This window comes from Clarias gariepinus, chromosome 16, assembly GCF_024256425.1.
Source record: "Clarias gariepinus isolate MV-2021 ecotype Netherlands chromosome 16, CGAR_prim_01v2, whole genome shotgun sequence".
NCBI lineage: Eukaryota > Metazoa > Chordata > Actinopteri > Siluriformes > Clariidae > Clarias > Clarias gariepinus.
The window spans coordinates 20,825,744-20,851,916 of record NC_071115.1 but is presented as its reverse complement, the minus strand read 5'-3'; the positions used below and the strand labels follow the sequence as shown (position 1 = coordinate 20,851,916).

General features: G+C 37.5%; 1 protein-coding gene across 2 annotated transcripts; it reads left to right on the top strand.

Annotated features, from left to right (window-relative positions):
• The first annotated feature begins 2,445 nt into the window (after nucleotides 1-2,445).
• On the top strand, nucleotides 2,446-20,422 carry ccdc137 (coiled-coil domain containing 137). Of its 2 annotated transcripts, none has more exons than XM_053514456.1 (6): nucleotides 2,446-2,585; nucleotides 13,678-13,838; nucleotides 18,326-18,542; nucleotides 18,690-18,766; nucleotides 18,852-18,931; nucleotides 19,085-20,422. In XM_053514456.1, the coding sequence occupies exons 1-6, from the start codon at nucleotides 2,461-2,463 to the stop codon at nucleotides 19,283-19,285; spliced, it is 861 nt and encodes a 286-aa protein (XP_053370431.1). In that variant the 5' UTR covers nucleotides 2,446-2,460; the 3' UTR covers nucleotides 19,286-20,422. The 2 variants fall into 2 exon arrangements, with proteins under 2 accessions (XP_053370431.1, XP_053370432.1); XM_053514457.1 differs by having other exon boundaries at nucleotides 13,699-13,838; nucleotides 19,085-20,418.
• The last annotated feature ends 5,751 nt before the right edge of the window (nucleotides 20,423-26,173 follow it).

Below are 26,173 nucleotides of genomic sequence, written 5' to 3'. Positions count from 1 at the left end.
ATAACATAAAAGCTGATAATCGCTTTCAAATACCTGTGAAAACACTGCCGTCCACCGGCCATACACAGTCTGTTGCCCAAACAAATAAACAGACTTTCTGTTTTATATATGGATGTAAACACCATCAAATATGCGTCAGGTAATAATTTTTGGCTTTTATATATCTATTTTTTTAGATAATTGTTTCCACAATTGTGTATTTGAATTGTAAGTATTTGTTAATTCTTTAAATTGGGTGACTACTGTTTTTAGGTAACAAGAAAGGATATATATGTTTTGTAATAACTTTGAGCGATTTAGTTTTTATTCTAATTAAATACTATCAAAAGCATGCATTAAATTTTGACAAAACATGACAAAAACACCCCTTTTATTAGACAAAAAAGTTTTTAAAAATAAAGTGTTTTTTTTTTGTTTTGTTTTTTTCAAATTAAAAACGTTTGTCCCAATTCTCAAAAAAGACTGAAATGTGTTAGCATGGCTATAGTTCAGTAAAGGAAAAGCTAAAGAACCAAGACATTGTAGAGATAGCAGTAGAAATTCATAGGATTAAAGAAGAAAAGGCTAAACTGATCCAACATGTGATTTTTACCAGATAAAGTCTGCATTCAGGAAAGATGGTTAAGAATTAAAGAAATTTGTCATCCTAGGATACAATCAATTAGGACTGGATATATGATAGACTTTCAGTATTTACAGCAGAAATAATTGCAATAATTTTGGGCTTACAGTGGATCGAAGAAGTAAGTCCAGAAAGACTAGTAATATGCTCAGACTCTACTGTGGCACTCAGTAGATTGAATGAGAAACCAAAGAATGCTACAATAATGCTAACGATTCACAGAGCTGTGGGATGTAAACCAGGGATGTAAAGTGCTACAAAAGAAAAAAAAAAAAAAAGTTCAAGTGAAGGAAAAATGTGAAATGTGAAGTTAAGTGAGAACACATATAGTACTAGGAATAGGGATGGAACAAGAATATGTAGTGATATGGACAGACATAAAATAATTGACAGTCATAATTTATTATAACCCTTATGAAAAATTATGGGTATGGAGATTTTAATGGGCATGTAAAAACCATTCCTAAAAGAAAATGTGAAGGGTAAAAAGAGGATAATCTTGTAGGGATGACAGAGACATGTAGAGACATGAACAGACCTTTTAGATTAATGAAAAGTTCCCATAACCAGTTTTGTGGAACAACAGGAAGAACAACAGAAACAGGAGAAGTATGCGGGATTAAGTAAGGAAAGAGGATAAGAAAAGTATGGAAAATGTACTTTTGAATTGTCTTTATGAATGCCCTTTTCACCTCTTCCAAATTAAAAAGAGAACAGCTCAAGGCAAGGGTGGAATAAGGGAAGTCTTCCTATACCAACTACATTAACTGTGAATAAGTGGGAGGTTTTTAACTGGGTCACATATTTCCAAAAAGACAGAACAATACAGGTCAGATGAAAAAGAAATGTCACTACATGTAAATACATTATAGAAAAAGGGCCACCACCAGAAAGTGTAATAAGACCAACCAGGTCAAAAGAAAAAAAAAATCACCCACCTAGAAAATTATGGCAGTAGTGCTGGTAAAGAGAAGGGACTCAGAAAACGAACTTTGGGTAGGTGGGGGATAAGTTTGCAGATAGCAAAGGGGGTCAAGGCATTAAAGGTTATGACAATCACAGGTTTTAAGGTATTTCTGGGTATCAGAAATGAGAAAGTAGATAAAATAGCAAAAGGAGAATATGATATTGACATTGATCTGTGAAAGTCTGATGTATGGTATGAAGTTTTAAGTTTTATTGTCATATAGAAACATGTTCCCCCGTACAATGAAATTCTTCCTTTGCTGTCCCCCTAATAAATGCCACTAAAAAGTTTTTAAAAACATAAGCATAAAATAGACTCAAATAATACAAAGAATAGGTATATAAACAAAGATATATATATCAAACATAGAATGTAAGCCAGAAATATGAATAAGTATTAAGTATTACTGTTTATATATAAGTGGTAAAGTCCGCAGTATGTAAAAAAGAAAGTTCGCAGTGTGTGTGCAAAAGGAATACTATGAGGAAATGGCAGGAGAAACAAGAAGACAAAAGGAACAAAATAGGAGATACCTGTATAAGTTGCAAAAGAAATGAACAGAGTGAGGATGGGCCACATTAATCTCAACAGTACATCGAACGCTACAGGTGGCTGCCAGGAAAAGGAAACTATAGAACATGTTCTTATGTAATGTAAGAAATACAGTACAGAAATAACAAAGATTATCAAACAGCTACAGCAAGCAAAGATGGTAGGAAGTAATTTAAAACTTATCCTGTGTACTAGAAACTGGGAGCAGATGTGTGGATGTAAATATACTATTGGAATATCTAAGAGATTCGGTTTAAATTTTATAAAAATGAAGAGACAGTTAAAAAATAATGTCACAAGGGGGCGCTAATGCAACAAGATGCCAACCACCGTTAAAGACGAAGAAGACCACGCTGATAGAGAAGTTGTTGCTAAAATGGTCAAAGACAGTCGAAATAAATCTTCAAATTTCTCCCATCATCAAACAGAAGACCGCAATCCAAGGTATGAACTGCAATCCGTAGACAATTATCTAGCTATAATGAGAGATGGTGTTCTGAGTAATATCCGAAAAGTTGGCACGTGTTTGATCTCTTCAGAATTGCGCATTATGTAAGGAATTAACGTAACCACAAAACGGATTGTGCAATTATATGAAAACGACTCAACACGCGAAACATTATTTACGATATTTAGTTTATTATTAAACAATGTTGTAATTTATTGATTTGTATTAGTAAATATTTAATAATCTGCTACATATTTAAGACTCCTTGCGTAAAATTCTTGTTTAGCGTTGCTATAAAAACAATAACATGTTAGAACAAGCATATTATTATTATTATTATTATTATTATTATAAATCAGGGTTCGTCATCTCCAGTCCTAGAGGGCCATTGTTCAGCACAGTTTGGTGATTCTTTGCTCATACACAAATGATTCAACTAACCTGGGCCCGGTTTCCCGAAAGCTTCTTATCGCTAGGAAGTATGGGGCGATATCCCGGACAATATTTAAAATGAATTGCAAATTACATTACATTTGCAATTGCGTTTCCCATATGTGGCCTCACAAAAGTGTGCTATGAGTTAAATGCAATTGCAAACTTTGCATTACCGTTTGCTGTTTCGCCTTCGTGAACGCACTCTGACTGCCAAATATTAAATAAAAAAGAAAAGTCCATTTGTATTTCCCATGTCTTACAAGTCACGAACCTGTCATATTTAAATACCAAAATCAATGACCCCGTTTGCTTTTTCACTTTCTCTGCGTCGCGCGTCAAGCCGGGCCAAAATTCGAACGCAATTCCTAATCCATTTGCAATTGCATTTCCAACACGTTACACGGAAACCTGTCAATCAGCGTCAGGGGCGGGATTGTGTGGGGAGTGACGTCACTCGCAGTCGCCGAACAAGAGAGGGGGGATTTGAGCAATGGAGGTGAACCGCAGTAAAGTGTTATGCGCTAAAATGCCCCCTGTCACTGATTGCACACCCACAAAATCTCTATCAAATATAATAGGACATCATAATCAAATTCATATTATTATTATCAAAGCTCGATATTATCAAAGTCTATGGTAATGGACTTTTTATTTGAAATTTGGCAGTCAGTGTGCGTTCACGAAGGTGAAACAGCAAACTGTAATGCAAAGTTTGCAATTGCATTTGAATTATGGCACACTTTGTGCGTCCACATATGGGAAACGCAATTGCAAATGCAATTTGCAATTCCTTTTGAATATTGTCCGGGATATTGCTCCATAAGGAAGTTCTTGAATTATACCTTAACCTCTCTCCTAACGTTATGGCGGGATTCCCGAAACGTTCGTACTCTAAGTAAACCTTAGGTAAGTCTAAGTCACACGTTCGTATGGTTGGTCTGGACCAACCTTAACTCACTCTTAGCGTTGTTTCAGCTCAAGACGCTAGTCGCCGCCAATGTGCAGCAGTCTTTATAAATCACGTTATCAAAGTAAAATTAATAATGGAATATATACTGTAGGCCTGTTTAAGCATTTTATTTTATATCAGAACTAATAGTGGTTTTTAATTAGCCTATTTCATAATGTGACTAATGCATTCAAAATTAATCACTTTTAATATTGAACAGGTGGCAAGCAATTTGGCTCTAAGTGGCTAAGATCGTATAAATGGGTAATCATGGTGGCGTCCAGAAAGCAACAGATATGGCAGCGATACAGCATGTTGTGCTAAACCGAAGACTGTGCCGCCAGCGGAGCCGTGTGGTTCATGTAAATCTTTTCATTAGGCAAAACTTCAGCCCTTTTCATATTTTGACTGATGTGGCTATTTTTAAAAAAGTTTCTATATTTACCAGGTTCTCGCTACAACGGCATGGTGACAACTTACGTACGATATATCTTAAGAGTCTTCTTAGCGCACTAAGAGTGCATTATTGGGAAACCGGGCCCTGTTAATTACCAGGTTCAGTGGGTGTGATTAGGTGTTGGACACTGGCCCTCCTGGAATGGAGTTGAAGTACATTGCGATAAACCATTGCTTCACTTAGAGCAAATGTCTGTTTGATTAATTCTGATTCTGTTCACCAGGGAAAAATTTTATTGTGATGACTAATAATAATATATAATAATAATAGTAATACATGGCATCATAACTCAGCAGTCCAAGGATTACAGATCTCGATGCACTCACAATCTTGGACTGAGTGCATTCACTTCACATTTGCAGGTTATACATTTGAAAGTTATAAAGTCCTAAAAGCTCATGAACAGTTATGAAGTTGTCTTAAAACTTTAAGTCACGCGTGCACATGTCAAGTGGCACTCGTCTATTTTGGCTTAGTTATCAAGCACAACTAGGTCTGCAGCTAATAATTTTTTTTGATTGACTTATCTGTCAAATTTCCCCCTATTAGTCTTATTATTTTTCATGATTGAGGAATAATTTTCGAGGTGGATGATTAATCCTTTTATTAACTGGCCAGTAAATCATAACCCTATCTTTGATGTTTAATCTTTTAAACATTTATCCAAACATTTTGTCATAAAATATTTATTTTACAAATAAAAAAATTCACACATAAAAAGAAAATAAGTAATTACCTTTTTATTTTAAAAGAAACACAGACACAGAAATGCCTCTTCATGGAAAAATATATTTAAAAAAAATCTAATGAATATCTACTGCTTTGTTAATTGAGTCATCGGCAGTGGCATGGAGAATGACAACATTTTGGGCAAAGACCACTTTAAATAAATGTTTTCATTAAATTAGGTCAGCACCTTAAAACAGAGTATACACTCACTCACTTGGACTTCAGGGGCTGTTGTTTTTCAAACTTCAGGAGATCAGCAGTTTCTGGTGACAATATGGAAGTATAATAGTGCCAAAATTCCTCAAAGCAAAATAGCAGATTGAATTACATGAACTGAAAAAAAAAAACTTGTTGCAATAAAAATGTTTGAATTTTTATGCATTGCAATCTGATCTGAATTGAAAAAAATCCTCTGCGCTCGGTAATGTACAGTCTGTGGAAAAATTCTGTACAGCAGCAGAAACAAATTTAGGAAGCAGTCAAACAGCATGGGTTCATCGAGTGACACCAGAGTAACTGCAAAAGTCCGACTTTGTGCAAATATAACTGGTTATAGATTGCACACTGTATATGTTACATACAGTCAGTATACACAGGGTAATGTGAGAACTGACCAGAGTTACTTGTGCAATGATGGACAAAAACTAGATATATAAAAAGGATATAAATATAAAAAATATAAATTACAATAAAGAGAAATGGGGTTCAAACTTCACTCATGCACACACATATGAAACGCTGACATACACATATATGAAACAGTCACACATACATATATACTACTAACTGTTCAAACAACTACATGAAGACTTATGACTTCATACTAAATATTAAACTGAAATGTTGTAATTGCGTTGCATAAAATAATTTGAGAATTTTTTTATTTTATTTTATTCAAACTGACATTAACCGTACTATCCACACTTTACGTTTTTCTTAATAACAAAGTTTTTATGTTTACCTTTATTTATAAGCAATATAAATTTAACAAAGTGTAAACAGCATGTATGTTGTTGCTGCTGCTGAGGAAATTAATCCCATCTGGTTACTGAATGTGAGTGTACTGTACATTACCGAGCGCAGGGGCGGGAAACCCATCGCTCTCGCGTGTGAATGAAAGAACGCCAGCTTTGCTTTAGCGTTTACAGCAGAGGGGTATTTTTAACACATTATACTTTTTATTGTGCAGCTGGCAACCCAGCCTGTTAGTTAAGAGGTCTGCGTTCCGATCGGTAAGTAGTTTCTGAGAAGTAGACTGCACAGGGAGCGGGAAGCACACTTTAAAGTACACTGCGGCACGGACAGCAGCAATCGGCACTCTAGTGCTCTTCCTGTGATATCCCTGATGTGAAGACCTAAATTTTAGCGACTTGAATTTTATTACCTGAATTTTAGCGACCTGAATTTTGTAACCTGAATTTGTAAGATTAAAAAATAATGAAGATTGTATTTTTAAAACTTTTAAAACTGCAATTTAGTAACTTGAATATTTTTGCATTGAATTTTAAATGCTTGGATTACATTTTCACTTTTGAAATATACAATGACAATAAATTGCAGTGGCAAAAATTGCAAACATTGTAAATGCTCTAAGAATTTTTTTTTAATTCGGATTCAATTGCAATGCAGAAAAATTCAAACATTTTTATTGCAACACATTTTTTTCCGTTCATGTAATTTAACCTGCTATTTTGCTTTGAGGAATTTTGGCACTATTATACTTCCATATAACAACCACCATGCGGCAGAGTCGGAGAGATTTTTTTTCTTTCCAGTTGGTCCTTTGATGTGAACATTACCTGAATCTTTTAACTGTATCTGCATGATTTTATGCTTTGTGTTGCTGCCACATGATTGGCTGTTTAGATAACTGCATAAATGAGAAGGTTTAAAGGTTATGGGCAGGTTTATAATAAAGTGGGTGGTAAGTGTAAATATATAATTTTAGGAGTATATAATTTTTAAAAGTATTCCCCAGCAGCCTGAGACTGTCTATCTTGTCACCTATATCCTCTGACAATTCATATAATCATGGTTTTATGGGTTTTACATATGCTAGACCTGGATGTATTAAAAATGCAGATTAAAGGTGAAGAAAATTTTATTTGAATGGTTAATTTTCTTCCTGTATGATGGTGTCATTTACTGTACTATGAAGTGGTAGCACTGTGCTACCATTAGGGTTGGGTATTGTTTTTTTTGTGATATTGGTGCCAAACAGTGCAGTGGAACCTTGGATTGTGAACACTTTGCAAGACAAGCAAAATGTGTAAATTCATTTTAACTTGGAAAAACGAGCGAGGTCCTAACATAGTAGTACGCATGTGCTTTGTCTGCCAAGCGTCATGTGATCACAACTCAGCCAATGGTCCATCGCTAGCGAAGCAAGATGGTGGGTAATTATCTCTGTTTATTATAACATTGTGACTGTGTGTGTGCTGGCTCGTAAAAAGTAAAAGCAAGTGTCATTAGGCAAAGGGTTTCTTTGTTAAAGATCCAGTTTCCAGAGTCTTTAGAAAGGTTCGTTGTTAAAGAAGTTTCTCAACAGTGCAGTGTTTCCCTTTAAGGAGATATAACAGTTGGGTATGGTCACAAGCACACATTGTATAAGGTGAATGTATATTTAGTGCAGAATACAAGCAGGCAGGATTATGATGGCATAGTCATAGCATAGTCACTACTGTATGTTATTGATGTGGAAAATTCTGTTGTGGTCCTATTACTGGTTAATTTTGCTATGGTATTAAATAAAAATCTAGGATAATTTTTGTTATTTTCCAGATTGGCCGAAAAATACATTGATCTAACAACACTATGAGCTTTTTAGAACAATTTAATTTGATGCCATTTCTGATTTAATTTTAAGCAGTCTTTTTTTAAAGTGCTTATGTGATCATTACACCAGGGAGCGAGTTTATCACTTATAATTTTTTTTTTAATTGGAGCTACATTACCTAAGGTATAACGGAATGTTGACTAAATGTTGATGAATCTCTCTGTGGTGGTCAAAAGTAAAATTCATTTATGGCATACTTAATAAAACAACAGAAGTTGCCCAAAGTGCTGTAAATGATAGGAATAAAACAACCAGAATTAAATAAGATCAAATGAAAGCAGATAAAATTAAACTTAACCATGTAAAAAGTAAATAGTTAGTTAGTGATGGTTAATAAAAACTGTAATAAAATAAAATCATACATAAGTATTTGAATTAAAATAAGTAATAAATAAAACAAACTAAGAAGTAAAATGAATTATAAAAGAATAAAAGAATGAAGGCATCGTCACAGATGACCCAAATCTCTCTGTGATTTTGCATCCTCAGTGTCTTGAGATCACATAAGCCCAGTTTGGTGGCAATCGTATAAATTCCCTAGGAGAAGTATATCAAAATCCATTGGGTGCATTCTGGAAATGACCCAATGTAACTTCCTACTGAGAAGAGCCCATGATATGCAATGTGAAGGTTGTTCAGCTCAATGAGGTCTAAATATGTACCAGGTTTTGCATGTATATGTGCAAGTGTGTATGATGTATGCAACAAAATCTTGTTAGGGCTGGGTCATGCCCAGGGCCCAGCTGCTCAGGCATCCTAATGGCAGCAGATTCCACCCTGTCTACAAATTTCATGACTTTCAGACATCAACACTATAATAGCAATTATAATGACATAATAGCCATGACATCATAGTGCTAATGTGATAGTGGTTGGGCCCTAGTAAACATCATGTTAAAAGTTTAAAGTTCATATTGTTGTTGGTCTTCCGGCTGCTCCCAGCAAGGGGGTTACCAAAGTGGACCACCCAATCTGCACAAGTAGATACAGAAAACAACAAATTTACATAACAAATTTCACATAATACATAACCAAAGTACAACAAGTAATAACAGCCTCTCTATTAAGTAATTGGTATTCGTGGTATGATACAAACCAAATTTACATGGAAAATTGTAAAAAAAATAAAATAGATTTTTTTGGGGGGAGACGGATTTGAGCATGTTCACTGGGCAAAACTGTTTCTCTGCAGAGCATGGTGTCTGCCCATCAGTATGCCCTTCTCATTCTTTATATAGCATCTGCCATCCACTGCATTTACTGCCTCCCAACAGTAGTAAAATAAACTGGTTAAGAAGCAGTAGCATGAGAAGGACCTGTACGCTACGGTTATTTGATTGCTGATGACCTCATTCTCCCATACAGATTTTCAAAAAGGGTGGGTGAATATACTTGGGCGGCCTGCCCAAGTATGCTCTTATGTGTGGGGTACACTGCCACTTTTTGTAAATGAAATTATATTGTTGAGACTCAGAAAAAATATGTACACAAATGGAAAATTTTCTTTTCAAAAAATGTATTGCCAAATAAATGTTTTTATTAAATAAATGATAAAACTAAATACAGACGTATTTATATATATATATATATATATATATATATATATATATATATATATATATATATATATATATCTGATACATACATTCAGTTAATTCATAACTGTCCGCTACAGAATTGATTGGCGATGGCCTCATTCTTCCATGCAGATTTTTAAAAATGGTTGGTGAATATACTTGGGCACATACTTTGATTTTTGATCAAACGGCAGATGAAAGCATGCACCAGTATGAGCAGATTTATTATAAAAATGTCGACATTGCATGAGCGTATGCAAGCAAGGAGGCCTACAAACCTTACTCAGTTACACTAGTTCTGTCAGGAGAAATGGGCTATAATTTAAATCATTGTAAGATGTTTACGGAAGGCTACCTGATTTGACCCATGTTAGGCAATTTCAAGGCAATTCTACTAAATACTTACTAATTGTACGTAAATTTCTGCCCCATCGGAAATGTAATGAAAGAAATAAAAGCTGGAAAAAATATTTTTCTGTACTGTTAGCCTGAAATCACAGATCTTTACAAACAAGGGGGATGTGCAGAGCTGTGGCAACTACAGAGGAATAAAGCTGATGAGCCATACAATAAAATGGAAAAGAGTAGTGGAAGCTAGGTAGAGGTGAGCAGCAATATGGTTTCATGCCTAGAAAGAGTAGAGCAGATGTAGTATTTGCTTTGAGGATACTGATGGAGAAGTACAGAGAAGGTAATAGGGAGTGGCATTGTGTCTTTGTACATTTAGAGAAATCGTATTACAGGGTGCCGAGTGAGGAGCTGTAGTGTTGTATGAGGAAGTCTGGAGTGACAGAGAAATATTTTGGAGTGGTGCAGGACATGAGAGCTGTAAGAAAGTGGTGAGATATGCTGTAGGTATGATAGAAGTTGAAGATGGGTCTGCACCAAGGATCGGCTCTAAGCCCCTTCTTGTTTGCTCTGATGATGGACAGATGAGGAAAATCTAGGGAGGTGAAGGTACGCTCTGGAAAGCATAGAAATGAAGATTTAGACAGAATACGTGTGTGAATGAGAAGGACCCAAATGGAATGGTGAGGCTACAGAGGTAAAGAAGCTGCAGGATTGAAGTACTTAGGGTCAATGATCCAGAGCAATAGAAAGTGTGGAAAGGAGGTGATAAGGCATGCACAGACAGGTTGGAATGAGTGAAAAAAAGGATCAGCTGTGTAATGTTTGTGAGCATATTGGTAAAAGAATGCTGAGGTTAAAACTGCCAAGCAGAAGGTCTAGAGAAAAACTAAGGAGGAGATTTGTGGATGCGGTGAGAAGGGACATGAAAAGTTGTATTGGTGGGGAGAAGAGGATGGGGAGGGTAGGGTTGGATGAAGGCAGAGGATTTGCTGTGGCGACCCCTGAAAGGGAACAGCCGAAGAAGTTGATTAGTGTAAAATCTCCACTTCCTAAAGTAGTGATCCTAACTGATCAAATACAAAGAATTTCTTAACTTTGTATAAACCATTCAACAAAAAAAAGAAAATGACAATCCTTGGTAAAGTGTTTGCCCTATCATCCGGAGATCGCTGGTTCGGGTTCCGGTGATGCTGTAACCTCTCACAGCCGGAGGCCTCGAGAGGGCTAAATTGGCCGAGCTCGCTCGGCTGGCAGGGATAAGGGGTATTAGTGCTCCCACATTAATTGCACGGCTCTACACCATTCGGGGCGTCTGAAAGCTCGCGCACGCAGAGGGAGCGGATAGCCCCAACGGTGTGTGAGCGAGCAGATCGAAAAAAAGAGGTCGACTGGTGTCACGTGGTTCGGAGGAAACGCGTGACAGCCCCTGGCCCTCCTGGCGAGATGAAGATAAGTAGCCTTAATGTGGAAAGCCCCCCTAATGACGGGAAGGGAATTGGACATGACTAGATTGGGGAGAAAATCAGGGAAAAAGAATTGGACAAGACTAAATTTATTTAAAAAAATGTTTAAAAATGACAATCCTTATTCACAGTCTATAATGTAATGTAAAAATGTCATCACAGTGTAGTGCGGCCACATACGTAGGTCATTGTTTATACAGCGGGGAAATAATTAAGGGCTTATAAAGCACACCTGCGCCGGGAAATGAAACCAATAGGTTTTAGTTGGGTCCGGGGGTTAAGCTATCGCAAGCATGCATGGCCACTGCGCGAGGGAATCTCGATGACATGTCGGGTCATGTGATCCGACACTAAAGAGGAACCGGGAAACTCCTCTGGGAGGATTCATTAAAGGGACAGCGCTTTGTTTATACAAGAGAGAGAGTGATTTCTATGGATTATCCCATTTTCTGGATTTATCATTGCCGGACTCCGTCACAACGCCTCTTGCTCCGTTTTCGTGCTCCCTGACTGAATCGATCATACCGTTAAGACCGAGCCATCTCTCCCGCCACACACACTCAGTAATAAACCGGACTATCGACATGTACCTTCATCCACACACACTATATATTGTTTTTTTGGTGCACCTTTTTTGTTTTTTGTCACTTAATACACTTTGGGTTTTGTTTAAAATTTTCATTTGTCTTTTCTTGTTCCGCTAGGTCTACACCACATCAGAAGTTAGATTCTAGACCCCGTTTTAGTGTAACTAGGGTTTTAAACAAAGCTGATTGTTACAACAGTGTTTTAAATGAGGACAGAGAAAAGTACAGAGATACTTTTTTTTTGGTCACCTGTCATTTCTTGTTGCCTTTGTACTGTTCTCCTTGCATCTACTCATGCAATTTAGCAGCCAGCCAAACTCCATCCAGAAAGTACAGAAGAGTCAGGATTCATCTTAGACGTTTGATAAGATGCCAGGTACCATATGAATTAAGAGTAGAACTAAAAAAAAATAGCAAATAGACAATAATCAGTAGGCAAAGAAAATGGCAAGAAATATTGATATAGTGGGCTAAGCTAATAGTTAATGACTATCCCCATATTACATAAAATTTAAGCTTTGAATAAACGTGATATTACAAGTATATGTTAATATATATAATTAAGCATTATATAATAAAAAAATTAACTTACAGATGATGTGTTTATAAACACAAAACAAAGGATGTCATCCAAACATTGGACTGAAACTAACCGCATATAGAACTGGACTGGTCTTTTTTCTCTCTCAAGCAACTGCCACTAGGGGGCAGCAAAATCGCATCAACACAACAAGTCTGGAGCAGGACACTCCCAGCCGGACATCCTAAGGACGTCCTATCTAATTCCTAATGTCCTTAGACAACAGAAGAATAACCTCTGTAATAGGTCTGAGATCTTCTCCCATGCTCGGTCTCAATGCGTGCATCACTCGTATAGTCAACATTCAACTAGTACTAGTTGAAAATAATACACACACACACCAGTTTACGGTAAGTATGAAAGTCGTTGTACACACCAAGCTTAGGTTGCTTTGACAGCAGCCGCCTTCCCCACCCCCTTGTCTGCAAGCTAGTGTTTGTGTGAGCGTTTGGTTGAGTGAGGGTCTCTATCCGTAAACTGGTGTGTGCATGTTTGTGTGCGCACGCATGTGTGTGTGTGAGAAAGTTGTCCTACACAGCAACCCCCTTTGTCCTCTGCTCTCTCTGGAATTGATCACTACAGCCATGTTCAATTTCAAAGGTAAAGTGCAGGATAATTAGTTTTATTTTTATGTTGTGGAACAAATCGTCTAAGTTTTCATTATTTCTTATGGAGAAATTTGCTTTGATATACAAGCATGCTTCCGAAATGAATTATGCTCGCAATCCAAGGTTCCAGTGTATTTATTTTATAAAATGTAATTTAGGTCTGCAGCTTGCACTTTACCATTCCCTCATAATTTGCTAGAACAAACAGAACTTGTAAAGACTAGTAAATGTTTACACTTTATTAATCCCAAAAAAGAGCATAATTTAAATATTACATACATGAAAAAAAACTAATTCTGTTAAAAATAAGTAAATAAATATGAATTATGTACACATCCTATGTATTAATCCATGCTTTTAAAGAGGTCATGCTTTGTGCTTAATCATTATTGTTTAAAACTGTCAAAGTAAGGTTGAAGTGATGTAGCTCATGCCACTGTGCATCATATCATGGTCCAATTAATTGATTATGAATTTGGTATACTGTTCATTACTTTTATCTAAATCGTTTTTAAGGGTTTTATTTTTAAACTTCAGCAAGACATTGAAGAGGAGAGATGATGTACAACCTCGACTGGAAGAACATCTGGAGAAGATACCTTTTCGACTCCGTGCAATAATGAAAAGTAGAGAGAAAATGAATATGGCATGCAGTAAACAGAAGAAAATCATAAGAGGTATGGATATATGGATTAGATGCCCAAGCAATAACTTTTGTTTAGTTTGGTCTCCTCATTTTATGTTCCTAGATAGTTTCCTTAAATGGTCAAAAAAAATTAAATGGCCACCTTCATTTTTGGCAAATCACAGGTATTAAAAGTTGTACACTTGGCATCTTTGTTAGAAATTAGCAGAAAGAATAATCTTAAATTGATAGTGGTTTAAAAGTTTAAGCTGTTTTCTAAAACTGTTTGACAAAATACAAAATTACTATACCTAAAACATTAAGTACTTTCCAGAAAACTGAGCAAAAGACGGAGCTTGAATATTCAGCACTTTCCAGGAATTCATGATTTAATTCTCAAAAAGTGAAACTTCCATACATACTAGATTCAGGACTAGTAAAAGCTAAATATTTCAAGGCTTTTCGGTTTACTTTTGGTGAATACGTTTTACAGCTCATAAAAATCAAAAATCTAATATTACAATACATTTTGTGATACATTTATTGCATTAATGTTTCATGCAACAGAGGTGATCAGCCTGTGGCACTGCTGAAGCTTTATTGAAGCTTAGGTTGCTTTGATATTAGCCTTCAGTTAATTTGTATTTTTTTGAGAGCCTGGTGTCTCCCATTATGTTCTAGACAATACCCCATAGAGAATAGTGTCAGGCAAGTTGACAGAGTAATGACTGATCAGCAAAACAGTTAGTGGGAGTCCTACTAGAAAAGAAAATTGGTATCTCCATAAAGCTTGTCAGCAGACAGAAGCATTGACTTTAAACTTGGTAAAACACAGTGGGCTAACACCAGTGGATGACATGGTACCTCAAATCGTCACCAACTAAAAACTTCACACTGGACTTCAAGAACTTTCTACACACTCTGGGGCCTTGATTTTTAAATGATGTGCAAAATTTGCTTTGATTTGACAAGAGGACATTAGACTGTTCTTCTCCTTGTCCCAGGTATGAGGATTTTTACCTTGTCTCTGGTTTAGTAGTGGCTTGACAGTTGTTGTCCCTGAATTCATCCGTAAGTTGTGGTTCTTGATTCTTGAAGCACTGATTCCAGTTTTGCCTGTACATTGGTTTGAGCTCACTTTTTCAATGATATGACAGTAATGATATTTTTAATTCTACATGACGTATCAGAAAACATAAATGCACAGTTTAAGTACTGTGTATGCATTGGGGAAACAAAAAAATATGTAAGTTGCACACAAGCTGTATATGAAATCATCTCTGAAACTTAGAGGTAACATTTGAGAGGAAGAAGAAAACGCTTAAAACCTCAAAGACTTGTTTCTGTCTAGGAGAAAAAGAAAAAATTAAGAATAAAAGAAAACTGTTGTCAGTTGCAACTGTTTTGAAGTATGATATGCAGTGAAATGCTTATACGACCACCAGTGACCTTAAAAAGAGAATTAAAACTTATAATAAGAAATAAATATGAATAAAGGAAATAAAAGAAATACGATAGAAAATAAAATTTAACTAGGATAAAATAAAAATTTTAATAGAAATATACTGTACATAAAAATAAAAATAGAAATATACTTTACATAGAACATTAAAAAAAAAAATTAAATTTGGTGAAAGAAAGATGGTGTGCAAATGTGCATTAAAAGTGACTTATTAAGGTGCCTTATTAAAGTGTCTTTGTGCAATGGTCCAGAATGTAAACATAAACATGTAAGTGTAGATGTGAGTGTAGATGTGTGTGAATGTGTCCATAGTGTCCATGGATGTTAAAAGATTGTACTAGATCTGCATGGTGATGTGGTTGAGAGACCTTATCGCCTGCGGGAAGATGCTCCTACTCAGTCTCTCTGTGTTGGTCTTCAGGAAGCGGAATCGCTTTCCTGACCTCAACAAAGAGAACAATCCATTGTTGGGTTGGCTGAGGTCCTTCACGATTCTCCTGGCCTTGGTCCAGCACCGCTTGGTGTAGAGTGAGTGCAGGTCAGGGAGCTCGGTGCAGATGATGCGCTCAGCTGATCGCACCACCCTCTGTAGAGCTCGTCTGTCCTGCATGGTGCTGTTCCCGAACCAGGTCGTGATGTTTCCCGTCAGAATGCTCTCTATGGTGCAGGAGTAGAAATTCCTGAGCACCTTGGAGGGCAGTCTAAAGTCTCTCAAAGAGTACACCAGGGGGCTCAGAACACAACCCTGGGGGGCTCCAGTGCTGAGAGTGAGTGAGGCTGAGACATGTCCGCCCATCCTTACTGCCTGTGGTCTGCCAGTTAGGAAGTTGGAGATCCAATGACACATAGATGAGCTGAGTCCCAGGTGCTCCAGCTTGGTGGTGAGTGTGAAGGGAATTATGGTATTAAATTCAGAGCTGTAGTCGATGAAGAGCATTTTAACATAATTCCCTTTCCTAGTGTCCAGGTGAGTGAGTGATGTGTGTAGGAGATGGGAGATTGCATCGTCTGTGGAGCGGTTTGGGCGGTATGCAAACTGTAGAGGGTCCAGTGTGTTGGGTAGTAAAGAAATGATGAAGTCTCTGACCAGGTGCTCAAAGCACTTCATTACTACTGAGGTGAGGGCTACAGGGTGATAATCGTTGAGAGAAGCAGGATGAGGTTTCTTCGGGACAGGAACAATGATGGACTCTTTGAAGCATCTGGGGTATCACCGACAGAGATAAAGAGATGTTGAAAATCTCAGTGAACACAGGTGCTAGCTGGTCTGCGCAGGCTCTGAGAATACGTCCTGAGATGCCGTCTGGTCCTGCTGCTGTCCTGGTGTTCACTCTCTTGAAGGCTCTCCTCACGTCATGCTCGGAGATGATGAGTTTCCGGTGCTGGCAGTGCCTTCCTGTCTGCAGCCGTTGGCACCACTAGCATTAGCACCACTAGCATTAGCATCGCTAGCGTCTTTAGCTGCAGCCTCGAAGCGAGCATAGAAGGTGTTGAGCTCGTCTGCCAAAGTCGCATCTGCGTTCGTCATACCGGATGTTGGTGCTTTATAGTCCATTATTGTTCTTAGTCCCTGCCACAGGCTCCTAGAGTCACTCTGTTGGAGTTGTAACTCTAGTTTTCTCCCTTAGCGCTGCTTCGCCTCTTTTACCGCTTTTCGGATGTTATATGATGCAGCCTTGTATGGTTCCATGTCCCCCCGATACAAGTCTGTTGTAGGCAGCGGTGCGAGATCTCAGAGTGTCGCGGATGGTTTTATCCACCCACGGCTTCTGGTTGGGAAACGTTTTAATAGTCTTTTTCTCCACGGTATCATCCGCTAGTTTCCCGATAAATCCCACAACCGCTTCTGTAAACACGCTGACGTTACATCAGAGCTGTTTCTGAACATGCCCCAGTCTGCGTCATCGAGTGCGTCCTGTAACGCGGCCACTGATTGGTCCGTCCAGCGCGCGACCTCCCTCTGAACCGGAACTTCCTGTTTCAGCCTTTGTTTGTATTTTGGCATGAGGAAGATGGCGGCGTGGTTGGATTTACCAAACGGTGGACAAGATTGTGCCTTGTAGCCGTCCTTGACTGTAGTGTAACAGTGGTCCAGTGTCCTTTCGCCCCTGGTGGGGCAGGTGATATGCTGATAAAAGTTCGGCGCTGCGCGTTTGAGGTTGGCACGATTAAAGTCCCCCGCCACAATAAGCACAGCGTCCCGGTGTTGTGTCTGGTACTGTGTGAGTGCTTGTTTTCCAGTTTCCAGTAAACATCATTTATACAGTGTCAGTGAAAAAATAGGTTGCTTACCATCTACATCAGTGTCACGTTGGTCTGTTAGGTCAGACACAGCGCCGATGGATTCAAGTGGCGAAAGAGTTGAGCTGTCATTCTCCACAACATCCACAGGCTCAACGATAGATTTTGTCCTGAGTATTTCATCCAAAGCGTTATACCAGGGAAACTTGTCTTTCTCTTTCCCAGAACTTTCCGTCTTGCATATTGTGCAACTGTACGAGGATAGCCTTTCTCCCTTATCTGCTTACTGAACAGCGCGTAAATACAGTGTTGTGGACAGTTGCTTTTGGATATGCTCATCCCACCATATATCTATGAGGCACTTAATTTCTTCGGCACTCCACGTTTGTCCGCGGTTTGATTTAATCGCGAGTCGATAGCTTGAAAAATTTAATGGAGTCAACAGGAAGTGAAAGGAATTTTACCCACAACCCCATATCTCTTATACCCAAAGTGCATTAAACTATACCATTTTGTCAGATTTGGTTTGGTTGCTTTCACACCAGACGAACCGTACCAAAGTAGAGCAGATAAAGTGGTCCGCAACCACCCCTTCAGGCAGGTCTCGGATTGATTGATTTGATGCACACCAAAGTACCGAGATTGCATTCACATCAACGCAAACGAACCAGATTGCATTCACATCAACGCAAAGGGACCAAACACGTTTGGTGTGCACCAAATCCAGTAGGTGTGAAAGCACTCTTAGTTCATTTAGTCATTTTGCTAAACAGATTTAGTAAAGTACACATCTGACATGACATGAGGAAAAAAGTGATATTTATTCTTTTTTGTAGCTTTTAAGCCCAAAGCACGGACAGAAATCTGTGAGCAGGAACACATCAGAGTTCCACACTTTCGGAGGGGAAAGCAAGAGTCAGAGACCGCTTATCTGCGGCGCATGTCACAAGAAACACAGTATGTTTCCTTTCTTACCAAAAATCAGCCAGAGAGACATCCTGAACGACATCTGGGGAAGAAGGCGACAACTTCAACCAAACAAATAAAAAAAAAGTTAGTGGCATACTGATTTTTTTGTCTACATCGGCTTTTTAACATTTTCCCTCACTTTTGTTGTTAAAGTCTTTGTATTGCTTGAGGGTATTTATTTATTTATCCATTTATTTTTTTTGGAAAAAATATTGTGTGCTCATTCTAAAGGTTTAATGAAGAAAGACTGCTTAATGTGAAAAAAGTCAAGCAACCAGAGAATGTGGGGAAAAAAGCAAAATTTGAAGGCAAGTACACACAAAAAAAGCTCCATAACATTACATTAATGTAATATACAATCTGATTTTATGTCATTTTTTTCCCCCTTTAAAGATAAAGTACAGTTTGGAGAGGTTGCCTTGGCACCTCCATCTCTGACTGTCAAACCAAAGAAGGCTCATGTAAAGTCTCAGGTAAGCCACAACAGAAGTCTTCATTTATGGGCCTGTAATACCAAAAAAAAAAACCCCACTGTGTGTATGAACATATTTAATGGTAGTATTTTAATTAGTTCTTTTTACCATATATATTATTTTTAATATTTTATGCTTGGTACATTTCTCCAGAGAGCTTCCAGTGGCGTTCTTCTGAGCTCTCTATGTGGCCCCACTGATGTTTCAACATCCAAGTGCTCTATGCCAAGGCAGAAGATAATTGAGGAAGAACATGAAAGAGTGGTCAACATTTACCGTCAACTAAAGAAACAGAAACTAGAGCAAAAAAAGAAACAAAAGACCAGGATAAACAAATTCTTACACCCTCAATAAATTTGTAAAAAAAAATATTTATAGTTATAATGTTGCATTTCAGCTGCTGGTACTCCATGTGGTTTGGAAAATTTCTAGTTTCCATGTAGACCTAGTGTAATAAAACATGTATATGCTTAAACATTGTAATTATTATAAAAATATTGTTTAAAAAAAAACATTTGCCTCAAGTTTTTGTTTTAATTGCTAGGGATGCTAGGAACTGGATTTATGAGTCAAAAATACTCCTGTTTTAATGCTGAGTGCACGTCATCACAACTGAACCAATAGTTATTCACTTTCTCACGCTGCTGAATTCTGGGCAATCGAGTTGTAAACATCCAAACGTGTGTATGCTGTTTACAACTGCGCCGAGACCCAGTGAGCGCATAATGTTTTATTTAATTTTAAAGTGTTTTACAGTAGGTACTCCGAATGCCTATTACCACCGTAAGTAGAGTCAAAAATCATATGTTGTATCAACGAAATACTACATATGATGAATTTCACATCCGAGTACTTTATCCAACAAACATGAAAATTATATTCACGAGTTAAAAAACATTGGTTTAATTTTGTTTAGATAGACTCTGTATCTGCTTGTTATTATTAAAGAATAACAGCACAAACAACAGCACAAGGGCTTGTAAAAAATATATATATTTCGACAAGAATTAAATTTGTTACAGTTAAAGGAATCACATTTTAATTATAGAAATAACTAACAACAAATAGAGGAAACTGTCAGAATAGAAAATAAGAAAGAAACTAATGTTTTACATACTGTACATACTAATTATGTATAAATAAAGTGTTAGAAACTAACAAATTAAATAAAATAAAACAAAATGTAATAGTGTAAATGTCTGTGTGCAACAGTGGTCCTCGGTGAGCGTAAAAATTTGTTCACTCTGTCCTTGACCCGCTTGCTGTCACCGTTAGTCAGGAAGGGAAACTTCTGGGCCACTTTCACCATCAGGAAATGTCTTAAGTTCACTGGCAGTCCACGTTTGCCTCTGGAATCCAGTTTGTTGTAGACAGCCTGCGGTACCACAGTGCAGAACAGCAAGCAACCGAGCCGATCTGGCCGCCCTGAAAAATTTCAGCAACTCAAGAAGCTCCATAGTGGGAGAAGTAAACGGAGGTTCGGGGTGGCAGCTTATAATGGAAGCTGTGGCTAAAGACACCAACCGAGTATGGTTCTTACACCCTGTGTTCCATTATTTTAGATGAACTGGAATTTGCTTTTTTTAGACTATTTTTATACAAACACTCTTCATTTCAGGAGCTCAAAAGTAATTGGACAAATAAACATAACCCTAAGTAAACTGTTACTTTTCAATATTTGGTTGAGAATCCTTTGCAGGCAATGACTGCCTGAAGTCTGGAACCCATGGACATCACCAAACGCTGGGTTTCCTCCTTTGTGATGCTTTGCCATGCCTTTACTGCAGCTGTAAATCAATAAACACAAGTGACCCAGTGCCATTGGAAGCCATGCATGTTCATGCCATCACTCTGCCTTCACCATGTTTTACAGAGGATGTGGTGTGCTTTGGATCATGAGCTGTTCCAAGTCTTCTCCGAACGTTCTTTTTCCCATCATTCTGGTACAGGTTAATCTTGGTCTCATCTGTCCAAAGAATGCTGTTCCAGAACTGGGCTGCCTTCTTCAGGTGTTTCTTGGCAAAGTCAATTCTGGCCTCTCTATTTTTGAGGCTGATTAATGGTTTGCACCTTGTGGTGAATCCTTTGTATTTACTCTCATGAAGTCTCCTCTTTATGGTAGACTTAGATACTGATACACCTACTTCCTGGAGACTGTTCTTCACTTGAGTGGATGTTATGAAGGGGTCTTTCTTCACCATGAAAAGGATTCTGCGATCATCCACCACTGTTGTCTTCCAGGCCTTTTTGAGTTTTCAAGTGCACTCTATTGTTCTCAGAATGTACCAAACTGTTGATTTGGCCACTCCTAACATTTCTGCTATCTCTGATGGATTTTTTCTTTTTTTTTCAGCCTCAGGATAGTCTGTTTCACCTCCTTTGAGAGCTCCTTTGACTGCATGTTGTGTGTTCACAGCAACAGCTTCCAAATGCAAACGCCACACCTGGAATCAACTCCAGACCTTTTAACTGCTTAATTGATGACAGGTTAATGAGGGAAGAGCCCATGCAGCCTTATTTTTTTTCAGCCTTTTGAGTCAATTGTCTAATTACTTTTGGTCCCTTGAAAAGAGGCGGCTACGTCTTAAAGAGCTTAAGTTCTACATGCTCCAGGTTGGATGTGAATACTCTCACATTACAGCTGAGAGTCTGCACTTTAATCCCAATTTTTGCTTATATAATTGTATCTTGAATATGTTTTCTTAAACAGCTAAAATAACAAAACTTGTGTCACTGTCCCAATATTTTTGGGCCTAACTGTACTTCCTGACCACTGGGTAGGGTCCCAAAGTCAATGTGAATGCTAATCTCAAGGCCAGGCTGTGCCTTTGTCTCTATAATAATGTAAAGGTTTGGGTGATACTGTCAGGCTAATTTGATCAGTACCTATGCATTTGAAAGCCACTGTTATGCTAATGAGATCAGGGGAACTTCCATTACCAGGCTGATTCCTGTACATTTACATTTAGGCATTTGGCAGACGCTCTTATCCAGAGCGACTTACAAAAAGTGCTTTAAAGTTTACATCATTGGATACATACTTACACTGGGTTAACTAGGTTAATAACTAAGTGCCATTAGTCCAACACAACTGGGATTTTTTTTTTTTTTTTTTTTAGTTCAAGTACTGGAGAAGTACTACACTATGCTTTGTTTAGATTGTCTCTACGTCTTTGTATCCCTCCCTCTTGTAAAGTATAAACTCTCCAGAGCGTTTTTAGTCAAGACTTGGATGACGACAGCAACGCTCGGCGAGTTCTCAATAAAGAGTAACTTTTGCTTGAATGATATCCCAACGTCTCCTGGTCTCTGAAAAAGTTCCCAACATGATCATCTTTAGAAGGTTTTGCCGAAGGTGGTACAGCGCAATGGGGGTGCTACTAGAATGTAAAAATGTAGTTTGTTAAAATGTTATTATATTATTTATTAAAGAAAATTATGATGAAGATAACAGCCTTCTGCATTTCATTCTTATAATACCGAAAAAATAAGCGCTGATGAATGGCATCATCTGCTGACGCAGTAGCACATTCTGACAATGTTTGAATTTAATAGTCATTCTGAAAACTAACGCTGGCTGTGATGTCTCTGTAGTGGTTAAAACAGCGGATATAATTTATTTTGGGTATTTCGAGCAGGCGTTCTTAGTACAGTTATAGTATGGTATTGCGGCTGTGTAACGCATCCTGTACTGTGTTCCAGACTCTGGTGGAGGCTGTTGATGTTTATTTTAAAGGTTTTCTAGTCTTTGAACTACAACAAAGTCTTCCCACCTGGGAGTTTCTCCAGCATACTGTATATCAGATTGATGGACATGAGTTTTTCAGCCCACATTTAATCAATAATATTTTACATTTTTTTCTTGTTCTTAATGTTATTTTGAAGTAAATTAAATGGTAATGGTTAAAATTGTAAAATAAGTAGTTTAATGGTTTAAATAGTTAAAATAAATAGTTAAAATATTAAGATGGGGAATGTTTGATGTCATGTGGGCATTATAAGATTTGGATTGGAAACTTCTAAATAAAAAGTTTCAGCTGGCACGCCTAAAAATACATGCAGCAATGAGCATTTACTAGCATCTGAACAGAGTCATTTTGTAAATCACTGATCAATAGCTCATGATATTTAAACAATTTATTGATACTGATGTTTAAATTTACAGGCTTGTCACTGAATGATTTACCCTGATAAAGAGCCATATAAGAACAGTGGCAGCTGGCACTATCTACAGGGTTCGTACGGTCATGAAAAACCTGGAAAAGTCATGGAATTTTAAAATGGCAATTTCCAGGCCTGGAAAAGTTTTGGAAAAATGAATAAACTCAAAGTTTTGGAAAAGTCATGGAAATTTGTTTTTAAAAAATATCTGTGTACTTGAATTTGTTTAATTGATAATATTGGTTTTCAAATTGCAATAATTTCTTCGTTCGGGCGATCAGTCACATCACGTGTTCTCTGCTTGGGGCAACTCGGCTGCAGCTGAGCAAAAATAAACAATGCCGGGAAAATGTCACTTTAATAATGTAAGTATAATGCATGGCTTGAAAAAGACCAGGACCCGGGACGAGCAAAATGTAGACTTTGCCATAAAACGTTCGACATTTCGAACATGGGAGAAGCAGAGATATCTAGCCATGCTAAATGTGCAAAGCACCAGTCTGCTGCTGCAGCTGCGCAACAGTCAGAATTGAAAACCTCACTGCAGAGGTATTGTGGGTGCTAAAAGTGGCTAATTCTCCCTATTCTTACAAGTCTTGTGAAGACATAAGCCAGCTTTTTCCGGTCATGTAACTGTAATTTTGGACTGGCTCCTTATTTTAAGAAACTGACTTTGGCTAGTGTATCAAAGCAACGAGTAAATGTCATGTTATTTGATGAAAGCCTGGACCACTATTTACAGGCTAAACAGTTAGACATGCATGTCAGGCTATGGGACGGGTCCGAGGTGAAGACTAAATACATCGGCTAAGAGTTTATGGGCCATTCATCACCTCAAGGCATCGTTGAAAAAATCAGCAACTTGCTTTCTGAGACCGGAATCAAGAATCTTGTCTAAATCTCAATTGTCGGGCCAAACGTAAAGTTTATGGGCCATTCATCACCTCAAGACATCGTTGAAAAAATCAGCAACTTGCTTTCCGAGACCAGAATCAAGAATCTTGTCCAAATCTTATTTGTCGGGCCAAACGTAATGTGGGAAAGTCACTAATCAACATAGATTTGTGCAGGTTGCACATACTACATAATGCGTTCAGACATGGATGTAAATCCGCTGGATGAGAAGTTGAACACGGACTCTCTAGTCTGTATTGGCGTCGTGTGTGAAGAAAAAAAAAAAGTGAAGTCGTTTGATGAGGTGAAGATGCGATGTGCTGATCATCTATTTCCAGTAAAAGTGGAAATATTTAACAGCATTGCGAGAGAAATCGACCCCTTCCTCACCATGTATCAGTTGGACCAGCCCATGCTGCCTTTCCTTTCTCATGACATGTACAAACTGATCAAAGGTAAGGATAAACACATTGCAGTAATTAGAAATACATGCAAATATATTAAATAACATTGTCATTTTTTTCATTTTGCAACTTATCTAGAGCAAGATATTGCATAAGTTTAAGTAGGTTAAAAAAAAGAATAGCATGTTTTTGTGTTTCGAAATGCGAGACACGCGGCAATGGAATGAATTAAACTCAAAGTCTAGAGAAGTTTTTTTTATTTTTTATTATTGAGCGACACCAGCAGACATGACTTTAAATACTCATAGAGATAAAAATGTATGTGTGTATATATATATATGTTATTATTTAAATTAATGTAAAAAAGTAATTGTTTAGACTATATTTCATTTGTCTAGTGTTAGTTATTGTAATGTTCCTTCTTGAAGTCCAATAAATTAATTGATATTTAAATGTTTACAAAATGAAACTGTTTAGCTCAAAAGATCATTTAGAACATTTAATTTGATTGTAAATTTGCAAATTAAGTGATCAAACTGCATAATAAAACTCTTTTTTTTTTTTACTTTTTTGCAGGCCTCATGGGATGATTTCTGAAAGAAAAGCACTTGCAAGAGGCCACATCTACACTAATTTAACAGCATTATTTTTGCCCTGAAGAAGGCCAGAGAGGCCGAAACATGTTGGCATGTTTTTAATGGATAGCCAAGTTTAAAAAAAGGTTTTTTAAACTTATATTCCTTGTGAGTGCCTCAGAACTACTGTTTCTTAAGTCATGAATATTTACATTTAAGTCATGGAAATGTAATGGTAAAAATGTGTACGAACCCTGTATCTAAAAATAGATGCAAGATTATTTTTACAAACTAAATAAAAATGCTTTTCTAAACATGAGCTATTGTTTACTTACAATATTTGTTAACTTAATTTAAATAAGGTTTGGGCTCGGGATGTTAAGCCGTAATCCTCCTCTTTAATTTTCTGCGTAGTCTAATCAGTGCTCAACTGCATGCATAAAGTTCTCCAGAGCTCACCAGCAGAAGTAGACTAATAATTATGAATGCGTCAGGAAAAACAGCAAGAAGACTGACTCTTATCATTTTATTAATCCATTGATAAGTGATATTTTTTTTCTAAATTCTAAATTGGTACTGTAATTTAGTACTGTGATTGTAAATTCGTTTAAGGTTTCACTTGTATTTTAAATAGTTTTGCCGGCGGTGTTACAGCGCAACGGGGGTGCTACTGGGATGTAAAAATGTAATTTGTTAAAATGTTTTCATTATTAAATAAAATTATGCTGATTGTAACAGCCTACTGCATGTCATTCTTATAATAACGCATAAATTATTAATATAATATAAATTAACGTCCTGACAATGTTTGAATTTCATGGTCATTTGGTTTCATTTATTCCATTTAATAAATCTGCTACAAATATATATATTTTTTTCTAATAATTTTTGGGGTTTTTTAAAATTTTCTCCCCAATTTAGTCGTGGCTAATTTCTCCCCGTCACTAGGGGGCTCCCACATTAAAGCTACTACTACCATTTAGTCGGGAGGGCGAAGACTATCCCGTGTTTCCTCCGAACCGCGTGACATCAGCCGACCTCATCTTTTCGAACTGCTTGCTTCACGCACCATTAGGGGCGGAGTAACACACTCGGAAGAAAGCGCTAGCCGCTCCGCGTGCGCGAGCTCACAGACGCCCCTGATTGGCTGTAGTGAGCCCCCTGAGAGAGCTCGGCCAATCAGCTCTCTTTGGCTGTGAGAGGAAAAC